At 26.8% G+C, this 27,341-nt stretch overlaps 1 protein-coding gene across 2 annotated transcripts; it reads right to left on the bottom strand.

The window, feature by feature from the left end:
* Nucleotides 1-1,801: 1,801 nt before the first annotated feature.
* Nucleotides 1,802-26,797, bottom strand: LOC107440086 (chitinase domain-containing protein 1). Of its 2 annotated transcripts, XM_016052875.3 has the most exons (10): nt 26,331-26,797; nt 20,310-20,465; nt 18,330-18,510; nt 16,133-16,239; nt 15,442-15,503; nt 10,857-10,949; nt 8,279-8,377; nt 6,881-7,036; nt 3,077-3,154; nt 1,802-2,717 (listed from the first exon to the last, which is right to left on the bottom strand). In XM_016052875.3, the coding sequence occupies exons 1-10, from the start codon at nt 26,457-26,459 to the stop codon at nt 2,576-2,578; spliced, it is 1,203 nt and encodes a 400-aa protein (XP_015908361.2). In that variant the 5' UTR covers nt 26,460-26,797; the 3' UTR covers nt 1,802-2,575. The 2 variants fall into 2 exon arrangements, with proteins under 2 accessions (XP_015908361.2, XP_071043412.1); XM_071187311.1 differs by lacking the exon at nt 20,310-20,465 and having other exon boundaries at nt 26,331-26,604.
* Between the last annotated feature and the right edge of the window lie 544 nt (nt 26,798-27,341).

Below are 27,341 nucleotides of genomic sequence, written 5' to 3'. Positions count from 1 at the left end.
TTTGAAGTCACAAGTATAAAAAATTCTTTTTGTAGAAAATATCTTAAAAAGTTTGAGCCCATCTGTACCTCAAAATACGTAGATATATCTTTCATTTTTATATTTTTACCAGCTTGCAGTTTTAATGAACTGTTAATGTATACAGTGCGTGAAAGAAAAGAATATAAGAAAAAAACGGAACACTCTAAAAACCTTTTGGGCTAATGATCGGATTTTCACGTACGAGGACTCAAACTTAATGGCTAATGATTTCAAATATACTAATTAATTAGAGTAGACGCTATTTTAAGTTATGAAAGAGATAAAAACGTACTTCTTCTAAACAAACATACCTTTTTTTATAACGAATTTCTATTCCTAACCTTAAAAATAAGAGTGGGGTAGCTGAAATCTGGAAAATATAATCCCAATAGTTTGGTCAGGAAAGCGAAGTTGAAAAAATGTGAAAAGCAAGGTATACAATTTTTTACATCATTTTAAAAAATGTAAATTTACATGACTAAGTATAAAATTGGAACAAAAAGTGCAGAATAGCTTCAGAGAATTTTTTTTAATTTTATATAATAACCGTCGTTGAACTGCTGATCCAATTGAGGGTTCACGGCTACTAATGTTCAACTCCGCAGCCTTGTAATTTTGTTTATAATTGTGTGCAAAAATTTTTAAATTGTGACTAAAGATTTATCGAATTATGGCGGAATACGCAAGAAGTATAATTTGGTTTAAGGGACCAAACTATAGGGACCATATTTTCCCGATTGCGGCTAACCCCATATTTTGATTGAGGGTATGCATAGCGAATCTGTCGAATAAAGAAGGTACGTATGTTCACAGAATACACGGTTTTGTGTGTGTGTGTCTGATTTCGTAACTTAAAATATAGTCTGCTCTAATTAATCATCATATTTGAGGTTAATTAAGATCATATTTACCATTAACCAATCAATTTAAGACCATATTAACTATTTAGATTGAGTCCTAGTATGTGAAAATCAGATCATTAGATCAAAAGTTATCCAGGGTGTTTCCTTTTTTTGCACACTATAGATTGACGAATTATTCCAAAAATTTATTTAATTTTTTTTTCCTTTTTTTGCAAACTATACTTTGGTAGAAGGCATTCTCACCTTGAAATCTTGCTTGTAAAACATATGCAAAATAACTCATTTTTAATCAAAAATTATTTTCGTAAAGATACTTCTATGCCTGAAATAACTTTAAATAAAATATGAATGCTTACAAATATTTTTAGTAAAACCTATTAAAATCTTTGGGTTTAATTACCAAATAAAATGCTTGATTAATCCACTTGTGACGTGGAATAGCTCTGTACTTGTATATATAATGTACCTGTGTACTGATATCTGTATAATAAATGTATATCATCTAATAGTTTAGAAGTAAAAATAATAAAGAGTATTTTAATATTTTTGTATCATAACCTGAAGTCTAGACCACAACAATTGTTAAGTCTAAATTGTTGTTTAGTCGTAGGTGTGATGTTAGAGTTACAGTAACTGCAAAATTACAAACTGTATGCATTTGTTTCATTAGCAAGCGAAAGAAGTAATATGGAATTTAGAAAAGGTTGATTTACTTGAATGCGCTGTTGATTTACAATGAACCCTTGTAGGAATGGATTAAAAAAATAATCATCACTTTTTACTTACACAATTATATTATTTTGTGTGTGACATACTAAAATAAATTTCAAAATTCTTGCGTTTTGTCACTTATCAGTTATCAATTTACGTACATTAGCTTACATACAAAATATTTAATTAGTAAACAGAGTGGTCACTTTTTGTGCATTTCCTTTTTATTAAAAAGAGACATTTTATTAATTAAAGAAACAATTTATAAAAACATAAAGATGAGAAATTTTCAGTAATGTGGAACATAACTGGGTCTAAAAAAACTACTGACTTAACTTAAAATCAAAATGTAAATTTTAAAGTATTAAGAGAGTTTAAAAAAGTGTTGCATAACTTTAGGTAAAATACTTTTTCTTCCTAGAGAACACATTTCATTTATCATTTCAGTGCAACAATAACTAAAACATTTTGAGGTGGTTGAGGAAAGATGATTCAATTGAGAAATACCAAACTTTATCATGGTAAAACTTTCAATAAGAAAATGTTTGAAACTACGAGTAATGGTTTGCTAACTGTCTGGCATACCCTTAGATGTGGAAAAAAATTAAACAATTAAGGCTTTTATACAAAATGTGTAACTGAAAATTAGACATTAATTTGAAAAAAAGACAACTTTCATAATAAATAATAACTTTGGTAAAAATTGTAAGATAATTTAAACTTATGCAAAGAGATATCTTAAAATGAAGGAGTAATTTTGTAGTATAAGAAAAAAAAATCAGAGGACAAAAATTTGTATGCCTGGTAGAATAGTAATGAGCTATTTAGGTAAGATGTAATAGGGATTCCAAGTTTAATCATGATCAAATCATCCAAAATAATTTTATAAAAAGGAATTTTTTTTTAATACTTTTATTAAAGTATATGAACTGACTTTTACAAAATTATATGGAATGCAATTACATCATGTTATCAAGATATCACAGTAAATTATAGAAATAATCAAGCCCTTGACCTATTTCCCATATGGCAAGCCCAGTTTTCAATTCTTTAGCAAGTTGCATCCTAATGCTGATTGAATACAATGTAGGAAAAAACACTTCATGCTTAACGTTTTCAGACCTATAAGAGAAACAATACTATAACATAAGTAAAAATTCAAAAAATTTTCAAATTTAAATAATTTTTGAGAAGTAGAAATTTAAAAATATATGCACTTTGAAATTTTCTTGCACATATATTAATTGACAAATTTTGGTCAAATTTTAAATTTTTGTCATAGTCTAAATTGGTATAAACACACAGCATAATGAAGTCAGAACTTAGTTATCCAGAAATTATAGGGCAATTCTTTCACAAGAAATAGAAAATTTAAAAATAAAACATAAATAAAGAATTTCTACTTAATTTTATCATTTCTCAAGAAAAACATTTATAAAATTTAAATTATTATAAAACAATTCTACAATTTAAAAGAGTACCAGTATGTTAAAGAGTGTTCTCCAGAATTATTGTGGAATACAAGCTTTGGATTGTGTTTTTCCAGAACTCCTATGTACCTAAGAAGAAATATAAGAAAATTAAAATAAAAACAAGACAATGCATACCTTAATATTCTACTCTTAGAACTCATTGAAATATTTCTCTTAGCAGAAATTTCTCAAAGAAGAGGTATTGATAACATTTTTTAAAAAGATTGACAAGCAGGTTTGGCCATTTAAACTAATGTGTTTTTAACCATGATTTAAACTAAATGATTTTTTTAAAATTCTGTCTTTTTTTAAAAAAAAAAAAATTCTTAACATCACTTGTCATAATTTACATAAATAATTTTAGTTTAAATATAATTAAGTGAAAAACTATCAAATTTACCCCTAAAATTCTTTTTAATTTTTAGTTTAATTGCTAAAGTGAATTGGAATTAACTATAAATATGTGATTATTAAATGTTTACATACAATTGTGCTTTAAAAAAATATAGATACAAAATAAATTAATGAGAACAAAAAGTTAAATCATAAATCTCTAATCACCAACTCCAAGCTCTGATTGCCTTTAAATGTATTTAATAAATATAATTATTAGAGATGCCAAGGCCAAATTTTTTTTTTCACTAAAAACAATTGAATATTTTACTTGAATGATCCCAGGTACCCGTTAAAATTCACATTGATGACCTGTTCGGGTATAATAACATTTATGCAAAACAATATAAAAAATTTTATCATTTTCTATTGAATAAAAATTAAGACATAGTTTTAATTAAATTTATTGTGTGTCTATATAAATAAAAACATATGCTTTTATTTTAAAATTTTGTCAAAGTAAATTTTAAAAAAAGCTTTGAAAAGAAATTTAGGATGACTGCTTGGATATAGAATGATTAATGTCATACTAGGATGAGAAGTGAAGACATCTGTTAATATTGGATTTTTTAATTAATTAATTTTTTATTTGATTTACCTAAATTTTCAATGGCGTTTAGTAATGTAGCTTCTGGTAAAAGCAGGATATTTTAAAAATATGTGAATAAAATCAAAGCATATAGAATGAAAAATGTTTTAATTATCATAGTTAGTTTATAATCATTCAATAACTATAAAGAAAATTTATATGCAATGACATCTACTTTAATACAATCTCTTAAACTTTTCAATATGCAGTGAGAAATTTTAATCTACAACCAATGTCTTGTTTGTTTAGAAAATGAATGTCTTGTTTACAAAACATTCATATAGAGGTTTTGCTGTTATGATTCTATCTCCATGTCCTAGGAATTTTGAATTCCAAAAGAGAAATCAAGTCTTAGATTAGGCAACAAATAAGGGACAAACTTGCGTCAATGTAAAACTCTTTGTGTTTGACTCCACAATTGCCTTACACAGAAAAAAACAGCAGAAAGTGCCCACAATTAGCCAGTTAGTAAATGAATGTAATGACGGTAAGAAAAATTGAATTTTTTGAGCCAATGAGTTAGAAACATGCTTTCTAGTAAAAATTCAGTTTAAAGTTACTGGCGAGCAATTTCATTCATTTTGTCTTGATTTAACAATTGCTTTCATTTACTAGGAAATTAATCTTCAAAGATGTTTTATTATTCCAATACTACTACTAATTGAATCTGTCATTTGAAAGAAAATATTTATGTTCTGTTTGCAACTGTTGTCTATTATATTTCAATAAATGCTAAGCCTACAAATGCAAATAATAAAAACTTTATTTCATTTATTCATTCTCTGAAACCAAATTTAGTATTTTTCACAAGTTACCTTTAAGATATTAATTTAAATCAATTTGCTTTTATTAACTTTAAACAAACATAAATGTATTTCCCATTATTCAATTTGTATTTATTTAACTATCACATTAATTTAGTTAAAATAGTTTTCAGAATTAGATTTCAAAATCTGCATGTCCTTTTTCTAAGTAGACATATCGCTTAAACAAACATACTTCAGTGTCTTAAAGTTGTCCACTTTACCATGATTTTCATGAATTGCAATTTTACTTAAGAGTAAAATATATCAAGTGCATAGTATGTAAGTAAAATATGCCTTAACAAGTTATTTTAGCTTGATTATAAAAAAACTGATTTAATATATGAATTTTCAAAACTACAATTATTTTTATGAGTAAATTTAAGATAAATATAAATCTGAATATGGTAGTGAACATAAATGAAAATTACATGGCATAGAATAATTAGTAAAACTGGCCGAGTACCCAGTACCAAAATTCTGTTGCTGGGTTCTGGTAAAATTAGGTAATGAAAATCTGACTAGGTACCAGGTAATTGTTGGGTACCGATACATCCCTAGTAATACCGAATTAAAATTATACCGCTAAATAAGGAAATTGTATACTGCTAAATAAGGACATTAAATAATTTTGAAGTATGACATTTTCACATAATATTTATAAACAAGAAAGAAACTCTCATTATTAATATAACTTCTAGATATTAAATTTTTGTTTGAACACTAAGCAGAAATTTTAATTAATGTAATAGCATATTCAAAACTTCAGAACTTTTTTAATTGAGTCATGTTAACTTTTTATGAAATACAGTAGGGAACCGATTATCCGGAACGATCGGGACCATCGCTATTCCGGATAACTGATTTTTCCGGTTCTCTGAATCGCTATAAAAAGCCATTTGTTAATTGTTAAACCCAAAAAAAAAAAATTTTTTTTTGGAAATAATCTTAAAAAGAAAAACCGATGAAGGAATACACTAATGATTATTTCCAAAATGATGGTAAGGTAAACATCTTTCAAAAAAAAAAAAAAAAAATCCTAAAATCTTATGAGGAAATTTTTTTTTTTTTTTAAAAATGGCGCAAAAATTTATCGAATTTCGTTCCGGTTTTTTGGTTTTCTGATTTCCGGATAACGGGTTCTGTACTGTACTTTATTATGGTTTTGTTGCTTTCAATTTAGAGTGCAAAATATATTTAAACTGTTAGCATAAAAAAAGGAAACAATATATACAAAAAAAAAACTTTAAAAAAAAAATCAAGTTTTAAAAAAAAGTCAGTTCTAAACCAGATAAAATAAAATTTGCATTGCATGCTCACTTGCAAGAAAATCTAGAGATTTTGATGATTGTTTTTGTATTTTTTAAATCTTTCCTCTCCACCTTTTTCTTTATTTTTATTAGGTTTTTAATTCTCACTACATATAACTCTCATCTATTACCATCAAACTGATCCATTACCAACATTTTTATGTCTCATCCATTATCATTAAACAACAACTGAACATTTATCAACTGATGTACCTTCTATTGAACCATAAACAATGCACATTTGTTAAAAATTTTAGCTCTAAAACTAATTAAGTCTCTAATATGACCTACGAATGATTCGATTATTTATTTACTTATTTTACCATTGTTTTCATAAATAATTCAGGTGCATGGTACTCATACCCTTTCAAAGTTGAATACACTCTGGTAGGTAAAAAAAAAAGTTAGCAACAATATTATTATTAGAATCTATAAGATAAAAGAGTAAATTAGCTACTTCTTTTTCAATCATTCTGATTTTCATATTTAAAAAGAGATCAGTCTTAGTTTTCAATTCAATATTTAAAAAAATCAGCACCAGTCAGTAAATTTTCTTAACATTATACTCAAATAAATAACTTGAGCCTTAAAATGTGACATTATTCCAATAATTAAGTATACTTCATGAACAAAAAAAAAAAATTATCCTGCACAATTACACAACTAATAACAATGACTTTCATAAATTTAATAAAAAAATATATAAAAAGTAACCTACTCATGACCAACAATTGGTTTTCCAGATCCGCTAGAATAATCATATCCGTAAAAATTTAAGCCTAAAAGCAATTTTTTACGATTTGGACTAGATTTATCTGGTATTAAATCTTCAACACAATGAAGAAGCCAATTAAGGGGACTATTTGGTCCAGACCTATCAAAGAAAATGAATAAAAGCTAAATCTTATGTAAGAACCAGTAGGAAAAAAAATTTGGAAACATAAATAATTCAACAAAATGCAATTCATGTAAAAAAATTAATAATTCGATACAAAAAGACTAAACACTCCAATTAAAATTTATTTACTCAATCAATGAAAGAAACACATTAGGAATGTTAAGTAACAATATACGAATATACTAAGAAAAAAAAGAAAAATTGATTTTATAAAAAAGAATGTGAAATGAACAGTAGTTTTTAATTCTAATTAATTGTCTGCCTTTTCATGGACCATCTAAATTAAATTTTTAGATGGTTCAAGGATAAATTTTAAAATCATTATAATGTTTTAAAAATTAGTATTACAAACTCATAGAAATTATGCAATTTGATTAAATGTAAAGTAAAAACCTACTAAATTTCCAGATGAAGATGAAATTTATTCACTTGATTACTAATTTTTATTAATGACAAAAGCTTCAGAAGTACAAATTGATTGAAAAATAATTCACTTAATTATGATGATTTTGAGAGAAAAAATAGAAGTAAAATTCCTAAATCATGAAATTATAGCTTATAATACATAATAACTCAACACATCGCCCTTAAAAAATGAGCTTTTAATAAGAAAGACAATTTCAAATTTAAATTAATAAAAAAACCAAGCTCATAGTTATTTCTGTATATTTTATACTTAATTTACACATAAATTAATGCCATAATTTTTTAGAACTCTGATTACAGCATTTCAAAAAGGATTCAGACAGCTATTATTAGTATTAAGTCATATAAGGTACGTAAGTTTCATTTTGATTTTGAAACTGATTAAAAGTTTTAAGTTTGGAAACTGTATATAGCTCAAAATGCATAAAACATAGTGCTTAAAGGAAGAGTTATGAAAAATTTAAAATATATTTTAGATAATCAAAAAGCGAGAAGTTAGTATGAAAGGTTCAAATAATGTATTACAAGTGAGCAGGAGATAAGGAGGGAGGACGTTCTCACATTGGAACTGGTGTTCTCCCTAGGTAGGGCATATTAAGCAGCACATTAACTATTGTAATTGACTGTATCTTACAATTAAACTGAATAAAAACATTAAATATGATAGCCTTGCTTAAAAACAAAAAGTTAAGCAAAAATTTTTTTTGATAATTATCAAATATTATTCAATAAAATTAAAATTTGTTTTAAAACTGTAACAGGAAACAATTTTATATAAATAATATAGATTACCTTTGCCGACTGGAGTAATCATAACTCATTAGACTGAAGGCAGTAATATGATCAACCAGATTTTCAAAATCTTGGCGATTAAACATACCAGTTTCTCCCCTACAAATTAAATAAATAATATGTACTTAAAAATAGGAATGGGAAATTCTATTGTTTAGTTAATTTTAAAAAATGTTAAATAATTTATATAAAAAAATAATATTTACCAGCTTTATATGCAAGTTATTAAGAATGACTTAAAAAAATGAAACTAATGTGATGCTTTTGACTTAAATTCAATTATTACAAAAAATATTTCTGCCCTGGGGCAGAATTTTTTCAGACTTTCAGCATTGAACCTTTCTAGCACTAATATCTTTCTGCAAGGTACTTTTAATAATAACAAATTTAAAGCAACAAAAAAGTTGTGTTTACAAAAAGAAAAAAAACTACTTGTATAAAATAAAATTGTAAATAACTTTTTTAATTGTAATATTTTTTATTCTAATTTTATGGGCGATATTGTGGCATTTTGTAGAAGGAAAAACGCACTAATTATTTCATTTTTCATACTTTGTAAAACATCATCATTTAAAAAAAATAAAAAAAAATTATGATTAAAAATTGCAAAATCTGGGGCAGTAACTACCGAAAAAAAGATCAAGAATTAGACTCTCCAAAAAGAGGTTACTCAAATATGTGTTTTGTTTTGAGATTCGGTTGTTGTAATAAATAATATCATATTAAAAAGATTGGATTTTAAATATTAGGTAGGTATAATTTCAAAGGGAATTATACTCCAAAGGAGGTATAATTCCTGTATAGATACTTAATGATTACTACTTTACATTAATGCCAAAAGTTCTGGCATGATCTATTTTTCATTATTACAATAAAAATGTGAAAGTGTATAAGAACTAATTGATAACCGTTGTACATTAATAATTTTTGGTACACTCAATTCCAGTTCATTTCATTTGAGATTTATGATGTCTAGATACAAAATTTTTTAATAGTTGTTGGTATGGAGTTTCACACGGCTTTTAAAATCCTTATTTCTTAATACATTATTTTGCACAACAAATGAAATTTGAAAGTGAAATGAATAGGAAAGTTTTTCAAATGCAAAATTTTCTTGTATTTTGAAACAGTTTTATACAGTGTACAAAAACCTAACTGTAAGAATTTTTAACATGATTAATAAAAATTCTTGGATCGCACCATAGCATAAAATGAGTGCAGTATATAAAATTATAATATTTATATGCGAATAATTATATTCAGTCTTTGCTTATTTATTAGAAAGATCTTTGAACTTAATCTGTCTTGAAAGTAAAGTTTCCCAAGTAAATAGAAAATAAAAGGTCCAAAGATGCAATGTTGAGAAGAGAAAAACTTAATTTTTCAATAACTTTTGACTCCCCCTTCGGCTGCAAGTCATAGGCAGAGAGAAAACTAGTGTATTGACTAAAGTCATCTTTATTTTAAAAGCATTTGATACAACAAATGATAAAATTTTCCTTGAAACAAAAAGCACTTCACAGTATACAATACTCCTATATCATATCACAATGCATATCACTCCTACAATGACCAACAATATTATTGAATCACTAAATATTTAGTTTAGAAGAAAACTTTAGATTTAATAATACTTTTTAACTCAAAATACAAATATATTTCTTCCTTTTACACTTTAAATAGCTGTATTAGAGTAAGGTATAATAATCATTAATCACAGCACTTATCAAAGCAGACATTTATCACAGAGGGAGAAGGAGAATCTCTGATATTGTATAGTTTTTTTCACGATTGCAATTATTTTTCTATTGGGCATTATTTACACTGATGTAAGAAATTAAGAGAATTTGCATACTTGTTCAATTATCTCTAAAACTACTGGACCAATTTTAATGAAATTTGGTATGTACATACATTGATACAATATAAAACACATAACCATTCAACAATCATAATACATGCACATGATCGCTAAATTGCCACAGGACAATTCAGGCAAATTGCAACAGGAAATGATAAACTGACTTATTTCAAGTATGAAATTACACTGCAAGGGCAGTATATCTGTAACAGGGGACCATAGTGATATTAAGTAATTTTTTTGTTTATTCTGAAACTGCTGTTACATACATTCCGACTCCAACGAGTATTACTCACAATCATGCATGTGCATTACAATTGTTTAGTGGTTATTTGTTTTGTATCGTATCAGTGTATGAACATATCAAATTTTATAAAAATTGGTCCTCTAGTTCTTAAGATAATCACCCAAGTTAGCAAATTCTCTAATTTCTTACACCAGTGTAGAAAAAAGTTTACTATTCAGATTTAATGGCTTTATTAAATAGTAGATACGAAATTGCTTCGAGGAAGATATTCACTAGTTGAATCTTATGGTATGTCACTAAATGATAACTGCATTAATTAATGAATTTGAATTTTTAACAAACCATCAACGTAGTTACAAATGAAGATACATAACAAAGAAATAGAATGAAATTTCCCTTAAAGAGTTGTTTTGAAACTTTTAAAAATATTTAGAAATATAAGCACAAAAACAAAGTAAAGATAAGATTACCCAGAATATGATGGAGGTGGTATCACCAATATGAGAGATAATCCATGGTGCTGCAGTAAGTTTGCCAATCTAACTAGGAACTTTGTCAACTCCCTTAAATAAATACCAATCTTGTATTTCAAGCTTGTGTATCAACAGTTTTATAAACTGCTCATTTACACAAAGAACATCATATTTATAAAATGGTGTTTCATAATAAAATACAGTTAAAAAAATAAACAAATTTTTTCTTTGAAATATTTAAACTGGTTACACTATTCGGGCTTTTGGTTCAGTTTACATGTTCCCAATGCAGGGTTTGTGATTTTTTTGAATTAAATCTGATTTTTTTAATTTAAATCAGGTTTTTTTTTATTTTTATTCAAATACACTGTAAGAAATTTCATTTATGATTAAAAATACTTTATAAATGTTTAGTCAAAATAAATTAACATTAAAACTATATTATAACAATATTTTAGGAGCTCTTTACCAGGGTTGGGTTTTTGACGTCAAAAATTGGTTTTTGACATGGCAAGGGTATAATACTGGTTTAAACTGTCAAAAACTGAAGTTTGCCAAGAAAATATATAAACTTCAAAACTACCAACAGTTGCCATGCATTATATTGAAATTTAATTATACTATAGGTAATCAGCAGGATTTAAAATATTGTTTAATTAAAATTAAGGTAAAATAACAGATTTAAAATCTCAGAAATTTATATTCAAATGCATGTGCAAAAAAATTTTGCACAAAAATTGTTTAAATATTTATATTTAAAATTTTTTTTTTTATACTTAAGAAAATTAAAAGTTTTTTACTATGCATTTTTGACATATAAAGAACATATAACTGATATTTATAAGGAACTTACAAGTTATGTTGTCTAAATACAAACTTGATACAAGTGCATAAAAAAATTTTTTAATGTTATACCGAATATCTTTATTATCCTGTATGTTAATTTGAATTTAAAAGTAGTTATATTTATGAATAATGATATATATAATTCATATTGTTTATTATATTTATTTATAATTATTACACTTATCATTTTAAAACAATTTTCATCTCTTAATTTTTTTTTCTCCACTTGTATTAAGAATACAAATAATGCATATCTTGAAAGCAAGAAGTAATTATTCAACAGCTGAATATTTAGATATTCAACAAAACTATATCGTATTCAGCAAAATGAAATTCACAAGTATTTGGATAAACTAAATTTTCAGCATAGTAAATGAATAGGCTGAATATACTGTAAATCGACACTAACTACTCTGTGTATTTAACAGAAAGCACTTAAATTTGTATTGTCTTATGTTAAAAAGATTATTAAGAAGATTTAAAAGAATATTAAAAAGATTTTTCTTTAAAAGATGTCTAATGTACAAAACTGCTAATGTTTATCTTTAAAAATGTCTAATTTTTAGTATAATCTATACTATACACTAAATTTGGTTATAAATAAATTTCTTAATAATATCACTGCAGATTTTCAATAACACATGAAAATGAATACATAATATTACAAAAGATGTGAGCTTTCAAAAGTACAAGATTTTGGTTACTATTCAAAATATAAGTGTTTCTTCAAAATTTTAAATTTATTTTTTCTAGAACATATTTAGAAACACTATCCTTTATAAAAAATATATAAATTTTATGTATTAATTAAATTTCATATATGAATATAGGTTTTTGACATTTCCGACATTTTTGACAGTGAGGTTTTTGACGTGACGGTTTAAACTGTCAAAAACTGTCACATGTCAAAAACCTGCCAACCCTGCTCTTTACTAAAATAATGTTTCGTTATAATGCATAGCTTTAAATGCATGGCAACCATGTTGGAACAAACGCATGATTGAAATTTAAAGACTAGGTGAAATAGAGAATTTAAAGAGTACTTCAGGGGTCTGTTTTGGTTTTTCTGAGAGGCACCTATTTCGTGAAAATTTAAAAATAATTTGTGAAAAAAAATTATATTAAAAAATCAACACAAAAATATTGTAAAAATATGGATTTATCGTTTCTTACGAGACAAAAAAATAATATTTTAAGAAAAAATATTTTGTGAAATTATTCTACAGTTTTTCCTAAAGTTGAATTTGTGAAGATACCGCTAAACGCTAACTTTAAGTATTAAAGCAAAGTTTCAATTAGCAAACCATAATTTTAATTTAAAATTGTGATTTCTTTTTTTTTTCTTTTGATTTTTAAAATGACAAAATAAATGTAACAGACTGTGTTTATAAATGTAGTCATTCATCAAAAAATAAATAAATATTTAATCTATATATTTTTATACTAAAATAATCATTTTCAATAAATTAGATTACAATAAAATAATGTAGATTTTAATTCCATGATTTTTCAATTAAAAGGTAGAATTTTAATTAACATTATTTGCATTTTTTAAAAAAAAAATAATGCTTATTAATTACTTTCTACAGCTATGCAAGTCTATATTAAGACAGCATTAAATGTTTACTTTAATCTGTACATTCAATCTCAAAAATCAATAAATTTTTAAAAATGTAATTTCAAATGTGTTGGAATTTAACACACATCAAGAAAGAAAGTAATTTCGTTAACTAAAATTAATTAATGTAGCAATTTATTTAAAATAAATTTTAAAACTAAGAAAAGAAAATAATAAAAGTATTAATAATTGAAACACTGTTTTTTAACTTTTAAAATCAATATATATATATATAAAAAAATCCATCGATTTAAATCAATGATTTAAAAAAAAAAAATCATTTGATATAAATCACCTGATTTAAATCAACAAACCCTGCCCCAATGGCCAATGGCTAAATGAGCAATGAAAGTAGTTTCGAACTTTTCAAATACTAACAATAGAAAATTACTTAGTTAATTAATATAAATATGAATAATTTAATATATATTAAGATCCATCTCACCATTTTTGATAAGGTAACTTTTTTTATTTCTGTTTAATCAATGCTTTCTTTCTCAAATGTAACAAACTTCTGATGATGGAATATTATTTGATAGCATAATAGCTTTTAAAAATTGGAGATAGAAATGCTATAGATTATAAAATTTAAAATCTGATAATTTTTACAGCTTTGTTTTTCACAAAGATTCAAAGCAATAAGATTATGAGATCGGTTATTTTGGAAAGGTAATTAAATAATCTAAATAAGTCTGTTTTTAGAGTTTAAATAATTAAATTTATTATTTTTTAAACTCACAAGAAACTGATTTGGACAGCAGTGAAACTATCAGTATGAAGCTTTATTTTTTAAAATCTGCCACATAATCACACTGTTATAAACCTCAAACAATAAAAAAATATTAGCCAAATTTTTTGAATAAAATAATATACTCAATCATTATCATGTTTGATTGTTCAGAAGTTACGTTTTTTTTCTTTCCGCTTTTTTAAATAATTTCACCAAGATATTACATATTAAAGTTCAAGAATGAATTTTAATATCAGATATTTTTTATTTACAGTAAAATTTACTTTTATTGAATTTAAAATGATTTTAGAACATGAAAGAGAACTGGTATCAAAATCATTTCATTTTTAGCTTGTTTACTACTAAACTCAGCGGCGCGACCACCCAAGAGGGCCAAGGCCTACTGTGCCCATCTCAGTTTTCTTGACCTTGGGCTCTGGGGTGCAGGAGCAGATGTTCCGGTCAGGTGGTCAGCCGAATGCGGAACCCCCAGTGTTTATTTCCCAAGCATGCTTGGTACTCATTTATCGACCCACTGAAGGGATGAAAGGCTGAGTCAACCTTGCCCGGTCCGAGGATCAAACCAGGACGTGTGGCACGACAGTGCGAAGCACTACCGCTCAGCTACCAGGCGTCTTTTAGCTTGTTTACTCAAGTAATAAAATTTCCTGGTTAGAGACTTATTAAACTATTTTTTAATGAGGAAAACAGTTTGCTACATTCATTTTAACTTTCAATAAATCTTCGCAGCTAGCGTTCTTGATTTTTCCAGAAAACAAGATAATAATGAGATGGTTTCACTAACAGTATCCTCTTTTCCATGGCAAAAACAACCCTACTATAAATACTCCATAAACAATAGTGTTTCACAAGAGCATGTGATTTACAGTCAATTAGCGAATTTTAAACAAACATAATAATTAAGATGTGTAAGTACAATCCTTTTATCAGATTTTGCTAAGGTATTTACGGAATATTAATTTTATAAGAAAATAAATTTTAGTTTACTTGTATAAAGGAATACTTAAATAAGGATAAATAATAATAAACATAAATAATACCAAAAGAAAAAAAAATTTCAGAATGAACAATGGATTCATTAGTACAGATACTGAAAATAATTTTTATTAAGTATGTTAAGTTCAAAAATGCAAATGCTTAACTGAGTAACTAAGGAAGTAACTGAGGATTACAATTATAATATTTAAAAGAAATTTCAATTATTTTAAAAACACTACACATTTTAAGAAGATAAAAATGTAAGAGCCTGTTTTAAAACAGATCAATTTTAAGATAAGACAAATAAAATCTGTATACAAATAAAATATTTAATATTTTTCATTCAATATGCAATGCACTTTTTCACAAAAAAGAAAAAGAAAACTTACATTTTCATTTGGCCACCTAGAAGACTCCAGATTTCAATCACATAGCCATCAAAACTTTTTTTCTTAAAATAAAAAGAATAAATAAGTATATTAAAGATAAAACTGCTATATTCAAAACCTTAGAATCGATTTCTAAACATAAAATTAAAGTAATATCTTTAAGTTATAATGGAAAAACAGTGATGGTGATTTCTTAATTTTAAGGAAATAGAAACAAAAATTTTGTTGAAATTTAACTATACTATAAATCTAATGAATCACGCATAACATTATACAGAATTGTAAACCATATATAAGGAGCCATTAAAATATTAAGTAGGTTTTGGCAATATTTGATCCTATCTCAGTAAAAATAAGCAAGTCGCAAGCCCCTTCGTTTAAGTCAGAAGGTCACAACACCCCTTCCGTTTTTTTTTCTTTTTAACTTAACACTTACACTGTATTTATCTACATTTTTAGAATTTCAGAATAAAATTGAGATGAAAGTTGAAAAAAATAATTGTTTTATTTATTTTTTAAATGAGAGTTTTAGTATTTTTATGTAAGCATCCCCTTTCTCCCCCCTTTTCAGCAAAAATAAGTAAATTACAACCCTTTTCTCTTTAGGACCTTAAGCATTTTTTGAACAAACTCTAAGAATAGATATTAAGGCAACTTGCAAATAAAAGCTCTATAAAGTTTTAATGTTTACCTTAGCTAAGTTAACTAATTCAGCACTGGCATCATCTGTAGCTGCTTTTTCTTTTAAAAGCGGTTTCAGGAGAGGATAGGTCCATTGCTCCAAAATAATTCTGGGCACTGTAACAAATAATTTAATAAGGCAGAATATTATGAAATACATTAGTTTTTGATTAAGCTCAAACATGAATATCTGTTCATGCAGAAATCAATCCCTATATAAATTGTTTATTTATTGATATATCACCCTTGTTTTATTGTTATGTAAATTCTTACCATCTCTTTTTAATGATTAAAGCTAAAAAGGTGCTCTTTGTTGAGCTAAAACACATTAATTTTTTTTAATTAAATAATTTGTAATGCAAAATTATTCAAATATACCTTTAGGATTCTTAAGAAAAGGGATTATAACTTTGAAATCAAATAAGTATGAGCAGGAAGTTAAACAAGTAATTAATCTTACATCAGGGTGCGTAGCCAGATTTTTCAGCAAAAAATAAGCACCTTTCAAGTACTTTTTAAGCACTCAAAAAATATTTTTAATCACTTTTCTAAAGAAAAATCATAATTAGGATCTGTGCAGTAATAAAAAGTATTTTTTTCTATCGTAAAAATTTCTTAACATAAAATCAATAAAATTCAAAAAAATTTTCAAAAACTTAACATAATCATGATAAAGTAACTAGTTTCTGAAAAATATTGCAAAGAAAATTGCGAAAATCATGAATTTTTTGTAATTTAGAATGACAATCGATATGGCAAAGAAAAAATTTCTTCTTAAAAGATAGAAAATTAAGTACTTTTTAAAAATCCAGAAAAAAAGCACTTTTAAAAAACGTAAATCAAAAATAAGCACCTTTAAGCACATAAAAATGCTACACACCCTGTACATGTGTCTACAATTGCAAAACTAAACTCTCTTTTTCAGAAATTGATTAGGCCACTAATAACATATCTAAGATCTTAGTTCCAAAAGACCCCAAATTACAAATTGTATTCTTTGTTTTACTTATTGTTGTAATCTTACCACACAAACAAGGAATAACTTGTGCCTTGTTTAAGACTGATTCCTCCATAATTTTTTGATTTTTCAGACATTTAATCTTCAATTAAAATTTTTCCCATAAAAAGGATAAATAAATTTGCTAATAAAAACTAACTATTTTGATTTATTATAAAAAGTAAAATAAGTTCTTATATAAAGTATGAAAAGAAAATATGTAAATACAGTATAAATTTTTTTGTTGTTGCTCAAAACTAAAATTTTTACTTTAATATAATAATTGTAAATAATATATAAGTACTGATATATATAAGTACTNATATATATATATATCATATATCATATGTAAATATCATGTTAATTATATCAAAGTATTTACAAATGTGTACATTCTTATACATTAAGTATACCATAAAAAACTTCACATGCATTATGATTGTGTAACTATCACCCTAGGCTTTTGTCATAGCAAAACACTAACCCTGGATATCAGTAACAAAAAAAATTCAATATTTATTTACTATCCCACAAGCATTTTAATGCTTGTGGGATAGTAACTGTTTATCTGATATAAAAAAAACAAAACACATAAAGTTATAAGGAATCAACTCAAGTTTTTCAAAATTTATAAATAAAAACTAAATAAAATTTTTCTGTATAAAAAAACACTAAAATGCAATAACTTTAAATTGTAAGTAAAAATTTACATCAGATGGTTTATTGTGGAATACAGAACATGTGACAAAATTGAGTTTGTATTCATATGCATATTTTATTAAACATAAAATAAAAAAAAATATTAGGACCAGATTAGTAAAAAAAAAAGAAAAAAAAAAAGATTTTTTTTCTTCGTTTTGGCAGAAAATATGCAAATTTACAAAATCTGAATTTGCCTTAAAATATGTTGTCGTTGTTGTTGTAGTTTATTTACATTGAACTAGAGCTGCACAATTGGCTATTGGCAACGGTCTGGGAAACATCTCTGAGGATGATCCGAAGACATGCCATCACAATTTTGATCCTCTGCAGGGGGGATGGCACTCCCGCTTCGGTAGCCCAACGACCTGCCTTCAAATATGTAAATTGTAGCTTTGAGAGTTAAAAAAAAATTTTTTTCTAAAAAAGAGTATTTTAAGTTATTGAAAGAATATTAGGTTGTTGAAAAAATAATAACAACACAAAATGCAGTGAATATTAAGTGTCTTACCAATTTTCAACTTTTTATTATGTTGTCTCAAAGTAGACATCCAATTTTCATCAATATCATGTAGCCCTTCAATTAGCACTGCACCTTTATTGTCCTTAGGTTTCATTTGAAGCCAAACAGGTGAAATCATAGTAAATTTAGCAGCAAAAAGTTTAGCAATATCATAACCATGATTATTCCACTAAAAATAAGAAATAATCTTTAATAGTTAGAAAGCCTACCATTTTTTTTTAGAAATTTGACATGGAACGGTTTTCGTTTATTATTTTAGTAATTCAGCTACATCCATTAAAAAAATTTAATACAGAATTATGGAAATTTTTATTTCAAATTTGATGTTTTCATCAAATTCACTTTCAAAACCCATTTAAAAATTAAAATTACGATAAAATTAAAAAGAAAACGCTCAATTTCAAGTGATTTAAAAGTTCTTTTTATCTCCTGTTTGAAATGTTTCTAATTGTATTAATTTATCATTATTATTACCAATTACACCAGAATTCTCTACATTGTTGTTTGTTCAGATAAAGTCTATGCTGATTGTTTATTTTAATCTTCAAATCAACGCTGAATATCTCTTGCATATGTGCAGAATCTGACTATAGAACTGATTATTTTAGAGGTGCTTTATTTTAAACTTTATAGTAGAAGGTGTAAGGCTGCTGTCGTGAATGACCAGGATGAGTTAGAAAGCTTTATATTTTAATGGCTGTACACTCCCTTTTTAGTGTACAAGAAAATTTGACTCAATGTCTCATGAGTGTCTCTCAGAGCATCTCACGAGACTGAGTAGTCAAGAGCAAAATGGCATGGTTTTAGCCTATATGTTGCTTGAGACCCAGATTTGTTTGTTGAATGAATGTTAACTGTGGAATGAAGCAAAGTAGTGTAGTGTTGTTATCTATCGCAGAAGGAGGGTGACATCTATGAGTTGGTCCGTGATCACCAACGTGAAGATGATCCTTGGATGTAAGAGATGATCCTTGGCAGTGGCATGGATTCAAACAAGGACCTACTAGTCCATAGTTAAGAAGAGTGAACCTCTAACCAAGATGAGTTAGGTAGTTTTAATCAAAGAACGAAACTGATTTATAAAAATTCAGAAAAAAAAGCAAAATAAGTAAATAACATTTAAAATAATAAATCAAAATGGAAAAACGCTAAAAACAAATTTGTCTTATTTTAATTTAGAAAGTCAGAAACATAATTCTAGGTAAATGGCTGTAGAGTTTATTTAGCAATTGGAGGGTTCATTTATTGCAATGCATGATAGATCCATGAAAACACTGACAAATTCGATAAAAGAATGGCATAAGTTTAGAAGCTATTTAGTAAAAAATTAATTTACATGCTTTATAAGTAATTTTAATGTACTTAAATTTTATGTGTATATTATTGAATTTTTTTTTAATTATTAAATGTATACTTATCAATAATTGTGGGTTTGTTAAGGCTTCTATAGTGGTTTATTTTTCTCAAATATCATTACATTATTGTTCAACAAATCTGATTCAATGTTGTTGAGAATTATCAAATGTGACAAAGATTTAACACAATTGAAAGATTTCATTAGTTGTTAAGATTTAATACACCATGACTCCATTTTTACATTATAAAATGTTAATTTTTCAATAATTATAAGCTTGTTTAATGCTAAATATTGGTAAACATTTATCAAATCTTTGTCCTTGGTTGCAAGATTTGATAGAAGTTGACTGATTTTTTTTGTGTCAGTAATTGATATTTTTAATTTTTTCTTTGGGAAAATAAAATCGAAAATTTCAATGCAGTAAGATTGCAAAACTTGATATAGGGGCCAATAAAAGTAAGTCTTCCTCCCCCTCAAAGAAAGGCCAAAAAGAGCCAGTTGAACTATAACAAATCAGCTCCAAAACATCAATGAAAACACAATTGAAGTAGATGACTTCAGATATTTTTAGAAAAATAGTTGTTGGAACTGTGATAAATACAAGCACTTACTGGAGTAACATAAGCTAGTACTTCATGATCAAAATTTTTAGTTATGGCTTTTGAAACACTATAAGACTTGTGTTCATCTATAATGTCTTGAGAACTGATAGCTTTTTTAGCAATAGAATTTTCCTTGTAGGAAACATCATTTGCAGACTGTACATCCTAATAAAAAAAAATTGAAAAAAGCATTAAAAATTTATTCATATTGTACAGAAATTTACCTATGAAAGATAAAATATACATTTAACAATTTAAAATTTTATTTCGCATGTTCACTATAATTGTATTTTATTATTGGGAGTTTCTCTAAATTTATTCATACAGAGAAATTTGCGAGGCTTACTTTCAAACACAATGCCAATTTAAATCTTCATTCCAGAAGGAGTGAGTAGATTTGTTTTATCTCCTCCATTTTACTTTTCATCAAACTAATGAAAAGGAATAGGAGAAGATAAATACATGAAATAATTTAATTCTAAGATATTTGTAATAATTGGTTTCTTTTAGCATTCTGTAAGAAATGATGGATTTAAGCAATATAATAACCCAAGAAGCATAAAATGTCTGTACATAATCTACATGTCAGACAGATATTTTTAAGACTTGAGAAACAAATCATGATTTATTTTCTTCACAGATTTTTTGTAAATTATCCTTCATTCAACTCTTTTATAAATAAATTAAGTTTTGATCATTTATTTCAATCAATACAATATAAAAATGTCAAATAGGAAATAAGGAGAGATTTCAGAAATGTTAGCTGAATGCCATTCTATTATCGTAGAATAACATGAAACATTTGTATCTTGTTAATATTAACTGGATATCAAAGAAGAAGTAATGCATGGGCAACATGTACCAAAAAAAAGAAGCTTGTACAGTTCACGTTAAATAATACGATCTGTTTTTTGTTGCAAAAGAACTGATTAATTAGCTAGAATGAACCAATTAACTTATCTTTTTCAATTGCACTCTCAAGAGTGAAATGTCAAAAGCTACTGGGTTGAATTTTTAGTGTTAAGCCAATGCCAATGGTTTTTTTAAACCTTAATTTATTCAATGCCACTTATTAAAATTTTTTCCTTAAAAACCCAAACGCATAAACATCTTTTTCTTTTATTTTGGAAACATGTTATTTACAGAATGTGTTCAGTGACTTTATATTCAATATGTAAATAGAAAATTGACATATTGCCAATACCAACCATACATAGCTACCATCTTCAAAGGCTATGAAAAATTTAATTATTAACTTATAATGTGCATTTTATGTAAAATGATTTTAAAGTCACAATGTTAGTAAAAATTTAAACAAATGACTTGTTTAAATAATGCCATTATTAAAACAATATATATTATAGATTACATTGATTTATTAAAATTTCTTTATAATGATTTTAAAAAAAACCTCAGTGGCACGACAGACAATGGAAGGCCAAGGGCGCAGCAGCAGGTTTTCTAGTTAGGTGGTCAGCGGATTTTGTAATAACAAGTGTTTAGTGCCCAAGCATCTTTGGCACTCATTTTATTGACCTATTAAAGGGATGAAAGGCTGAGTCAACCTTGTCCGGTCCAAAGATAACCCCAGATCTTAGGCACTGCAGCGTGAAACGCTACCACTCAGCCACAGGGCCTGGATTATTAAACAGATTATTGTAAAAATTTGATTCAGTTCCAGACTGTAGCATTATAAAGAATTTTTACTTTTATGTGATCCAGCATTCTTCCTAATCAACACATACCTTTCATAGGTAATTTAAATGTTCTTTTCATAATATTATTTCATAAAACTGAAAAGGTTAAAATATCTTTAGGGATTGAATAACTGATAACTTGTAAAGTTTCCCACAAAATAACTGACTTAAAATAAGGAGTTGGATGGCTTAATATAAGGATTAAAGTACAAAAAAAAAAAAAAAAANGATGTGGCTTAGGGCTAAATTCTATATGGAACAAACTTGTAAATGACCAATTCACAATCAGAAAAAATCAGAGTTGGACATTTCATAATTACTACAAAACATACTTGTCACTGATATTCAAATTTGTGTAGCATATCTCTGTGGATTCAACAACCTCCATAGTTGGTAACGAGGTCAAGATTCAGTTTTAGAATTTTAGACTCAGAATACAATATTTCTGAATCCATATTCTAGATACTCAGCATGTGATTCTGAAGTTAGGGTGAATAATTATTTTATCATAGTAATTCCCTTGGCTTCCAACCTACCATTAGCAATAATTTCTAATAAAATAATCGCCACATCATTTCTTTGGAAATGGAACATGGTGATGAACTAGATCACATCATCAAGAATGTCAACACACATCCCTTATAGAGGATATTTAAGTAAAATTCCTTAAAAAGTGTGATTGATGATTTTGTTAACTTGTTTAAAAAAAATTTATATCTTTACACTTACCTTACTGTCTCTTCTATAAATATCTATGTTTTACATAATGCTCAACATTATTAACTGATTGGGATCAAATTTTTCACTTGCGAATATAGTAGAGAATATGTGTGCGTTAAAATATTGATTCACTAACACCAGCTCTTTCTTTTAGCTATTTCACTGTTATAAAAAATTTTATAGATTGTTTTGATATTAAAGAAAAAATATTTATTTTCTGTTAAATTAGCAAACAGGAATTCAGAATTTAGATTAATTAGCAATTTCAAGTTCTTAGTAAGAAGAGAAGCTACTTGTAACTTTTGAAGAATAATTTTATTACTATTTACATAAATGGAGGATAAAATCATAATTTAGTTGAATTATGTATATCTGTCCTCCTTCAATATGTATTCTGACCTACCTCTTTCGTATAGCCAATTCATTGACTACTTATTTAATGTCAGTTCTTAGGACTAAGAACATAAATTTTCCTAAAAATTCCCACATCTGTATTTCTCAAGACATTTTTAACCACTCACATCTTTATCACTAAATAAGTAAAATTTATACTTCATAATTCTCTCATTCATAAAATCTATTCTTTCAAAAAGCTAGTTCTTCTTTATCATTCACTTAAATAAAGAGGATAATTAAATAGTAGAAAAAGGAAGGAAAAAAAAAAGTAGAAGAAAAAGGAAAATTCTTGTTTTTGATTGGAAGATCATAAAATGGGTTCAAAATCCAGAAGTCTTCCACCAAAATCTGAAGAGTTAGAGGTATGAATTAATGGTGGCTGAAAATTGGATACGATAATTATATGCAATGATAATTACTGCAATAATAATTAAAACTTAAAGCAATGTTTTGCACAAGTGGAACATGAATGGTCAGAAAGTATTTCTACCAGAATTTACCACAATGATAAAGAGCATCATAGTAATTATTTTCTCCAATCTTAATTTTAAAAAGAGTGACTCATATTAATAGTCTTTTTTTTCTACAATTATTCCCATCTGCATTTTCTAACTATAGTAAAGCAAACTTTATTTGTTTTCTTAACTTAAATATTAAACTCTCATAAAACATTTCTGCATATTTATGAATTAATTTATAATTAATAGTAATTAGTGCGATGAATTCCACAAAAATAATAATTGCATTTTAGAAACAATTGTACAACAGTAGGTATACTCTTGATATCTCGAAAACCTTGATATGTCAAAAAAATATTTTCCCCCTTGCACATTACATATCCACAAAATGTTAATTTTATTTCCAATGTCAAAGAGTCTCAAAACCTTGTTATGTCGAATATTTTTCGAAATAGAACATGATTTTTTTCAGAAAAATGACTATGTAAGTTTATTGTAAACCAATTATTTTCCATTTAATGCATAATTATTTTTGTCTTACTTTTAAAAATAAAATTAACATTACTGTATCTAGACCTATAATCAACTATCATTACATACATATTTATTAGTAGTTATTTTTGTTTCATGACTCTACTTTTTAGAGTACAATCATGCCGGCTAGATGGCCGAGCGATCATCGTGCCTGACTATGAAGCCAGTGGCTGCAGGTTCGAATCCTGCCCAGGGCATAGATGTTTCTGTGTGTTGTTCTCTGTTGTGTGAATGTGGCCCACCCTATAAATGGTTACTTGTGGTAGTGTGGCATGAGTGATGTTGCTTGCCTCCGTGACTTAGGTTCACAGGTGCCCACTGGGTAACGTTAAATGAGCAACACTTCCGGTATCTTCCGAGGTAAAGAACGAAAGTTCAGTGCCTGCCGTTAAAGGAAAAAAAAAAGAAAAAAAAAAGAGTACAATCATAGAATATATTTTTCTACATTTTAGAATATATTTAGTTTCTTTCTTATATTTAGTCTTTATTTAGTTTCTTGGACAAAATGACTACCGTCAGATAGGGTGACTTTGTGCAAGAATTTTCAGTTTTCCAACTTTAATCTAATTAAAAAATAGTTAAAAGATGCTGAATTGTACAGCATCTAATCTAAAATTTGTTATTAGCTATCTGGGAAGTAATTGAACATAGTTAAGAGCTGATTTGAAATGTTTATTATTTGTAAACAACCAACTAGTCGAATGCACAAAGTGACTTTGTGCAATGCAATAAAACAATGACTTAGTTCGGTTATTTTCATTCACTTTGATTTAAAATGGTTTAATAAACAATATTTAACATTGTTAGCGTACAATACAAGTATATTATATATATGTATTATGTATTAACAAATCTACGTAAGATGAACATAAAAACTAATTTATAGACTTTTTAACATTTTTAGATTTTTTCTTATTAATTAAATCTTAGGTAACTTTTTTTATGATTTTAAGGTACAATCAAACATTTAATAAGAATTGACATGAATGAACAGTTGAATGAATTCCCTCATTTAACTCTCCCAAATTGCCTCCAACTCTGCAAGATCCTCTCTTATTAGCAGTCTCTTATTAAATGTCTTAAACAATTAACAAATGGAAACTGAATGAAAAATCACAATATGAAAATGAAAAATAATATTCACTGTGATATTTCGAATGCTTCGCATGAATTTTGTTCGAAATCGTGTTTCGGTGAATTCCGAACTTTTCTGACACTTTCGAAATGGATAAACCATTTTTTACTTCTACCAAACATTTTTCTAACGCTTCTTTGCTGTAGTAATCACAATAATTTCCTGCTCCAGGCTTACATTTATAAGTCCTTGGCATGTTTTTTTTCAGAATTTTTTTTTTCACAAAGTCACCCCAGGGTGCATTTTTTTAGTATATTGTTTTTAGTGCATTTTTTTTTAGTAAATAACTAACATTATAATAATTAAAATTAAAAAATTATGCATGATTTGCTATCTCAATTGATAGGACTTTTAAAGTATAACTTACCTTCCTGGCCAGGATAACTAGAACTTCTTCCACCGAGCAGACTTTCCAGCCTCCGATTTTGTGACGTTAAAAATTCGAACCTGTTTTTACCTTGAGCTCACAATTTTCCAAGAACGATGATATTTACATTGCTAGTTCTTGGTAAATCATTAGTTCGTTTTGTTGACAAATCAGTTGATACCGAGCAAATTGAAATTGAAAAAATGACAAAAATTGAAAAAATGACAGTTTGCACAAAGTCACCCCAGTATAATGTTAGCACACATAATGAACAAAATATGAGTAACAGCATACAAAATTGATCATCTAAATTGAACACAATAAACATTCTCTCTCACATTAAATATATTTAAATTGTAGGATAAAGCAATTTAATAAACATACATTAATTAGACAATAAAGCAATTTTATAATTATACTGATAAAAATTAAATTTGGGACATGCACAATTAAATGCTAAAATGCTTAATCCTGAAGTGCTCTTAATTTGAGAAATGGATTCACTAGGCAATTTCATATACTATAAATAACGATAAAATATGAGAATATAAAGTAATGTACGGAATATCCATGGTCTATATCACAAAAAATACAAAGAACGAATAATAAAGAGAAATTGGGGAACAAGTAAACCGAAATTGCAGTCTTACAATAATATAAATCAAAGGATTCTTATACATGGCTCAAAATTAAGTAACATTGAAAGTTAAATTGATTACTTACCGATTTGGTATTCTTCTTTTCGTTTTTATGACTTTTACGGTCACTTTTTGATAACGTAGCAAAAGAAACTGTCAAAAAAATAACTGTGATAAAAGAACATATATAAAATATCGCTAGAAATTTAGGCATGGGGAGGCATTTGATTTACCAGGAAAACATAATAGTATGTATAATTTAAAATTCAATTTCAGAATATAATTGTTCAGTTAACGTGAAAATGAAAACAAGAGAATTTGTCGCATATTCAGTTGCAATTGGGTGATTTAAAAGCAAAATTTGTCTTCTATAATTCTCATTTTGACCGAGAATAAAAGTTAATTCAGGTACATAGAATACTAAGTAAAAAAAAATTTCGGAATGAAACGAAAACCGAATAAATTTTGATTGATTGATGATAAGTAGAATGAATGATGGATTAAGATTTATATACTTGTAGCTCCTTATGAGGACGAAAGTTTCTCTAAGAGACATTTGAACATTCGCAATCGCAATGATGGAAAACGCCATCTAGGGAGAAGACCGGTTCCATGTCCAGACCCTTCCCTCGCCCCCTCTTCTCCGTTGTACAGGAATGTACTGCAATATTTTCCCCTTTTTTAATGCTTTTCGTATTTATTTGTCAAAAATATTTTTTAAAGTTTCCTCTTTGTTTTCTCCTAGACCTGTGTTCAGTGTAATTTTCAGTTCCATAAGTTTCCTGACGTAAAAGTTTTTAATCTATTTGAAAATCAAAACATAAACTAAACGTATTTCCTTCTCCTAAGAATCCCCACACGTTAACGATAAAAGTATGTAAAGAGTTGTCATAGATAGATAGTTCTGCTCTACGCCACTTCTAACCCGTTTCGATCGCTAATGGCACTGTGTTCGCTTCGATTTGTCATTGGAGCAAATTTGTGGGAGTTTTCTTAATCACGTGATATTCATTTCACTGCCCTTTTTCTTCCCCTGGTGGAATAGTTAAAAAGTTGCAAGTGAGGTTTCAACATCATTTATCTCAAAGTTAATGAG

Source organism: Parasteatoda tepidariorum, chromosome X1, assembly GCF_043381705.1.
Source record: "Parasteatoda tepidariorum isolate YZ-2023 chromosome X1, CAS_Ptep_4.0, whole genome shotgun sequence".
NCBI classification, from domain to species: Eukaryota; Metazoa; Arthropoda; class Arachnida; order Araneae; family Theridiidae; genus Parasteatoda; species Parasteatoda tepidariorum.
Note: the sequence above shows the minus strand (reverse complement) of the source record. Positions and strands in the feature narration are given on the sequence as shown.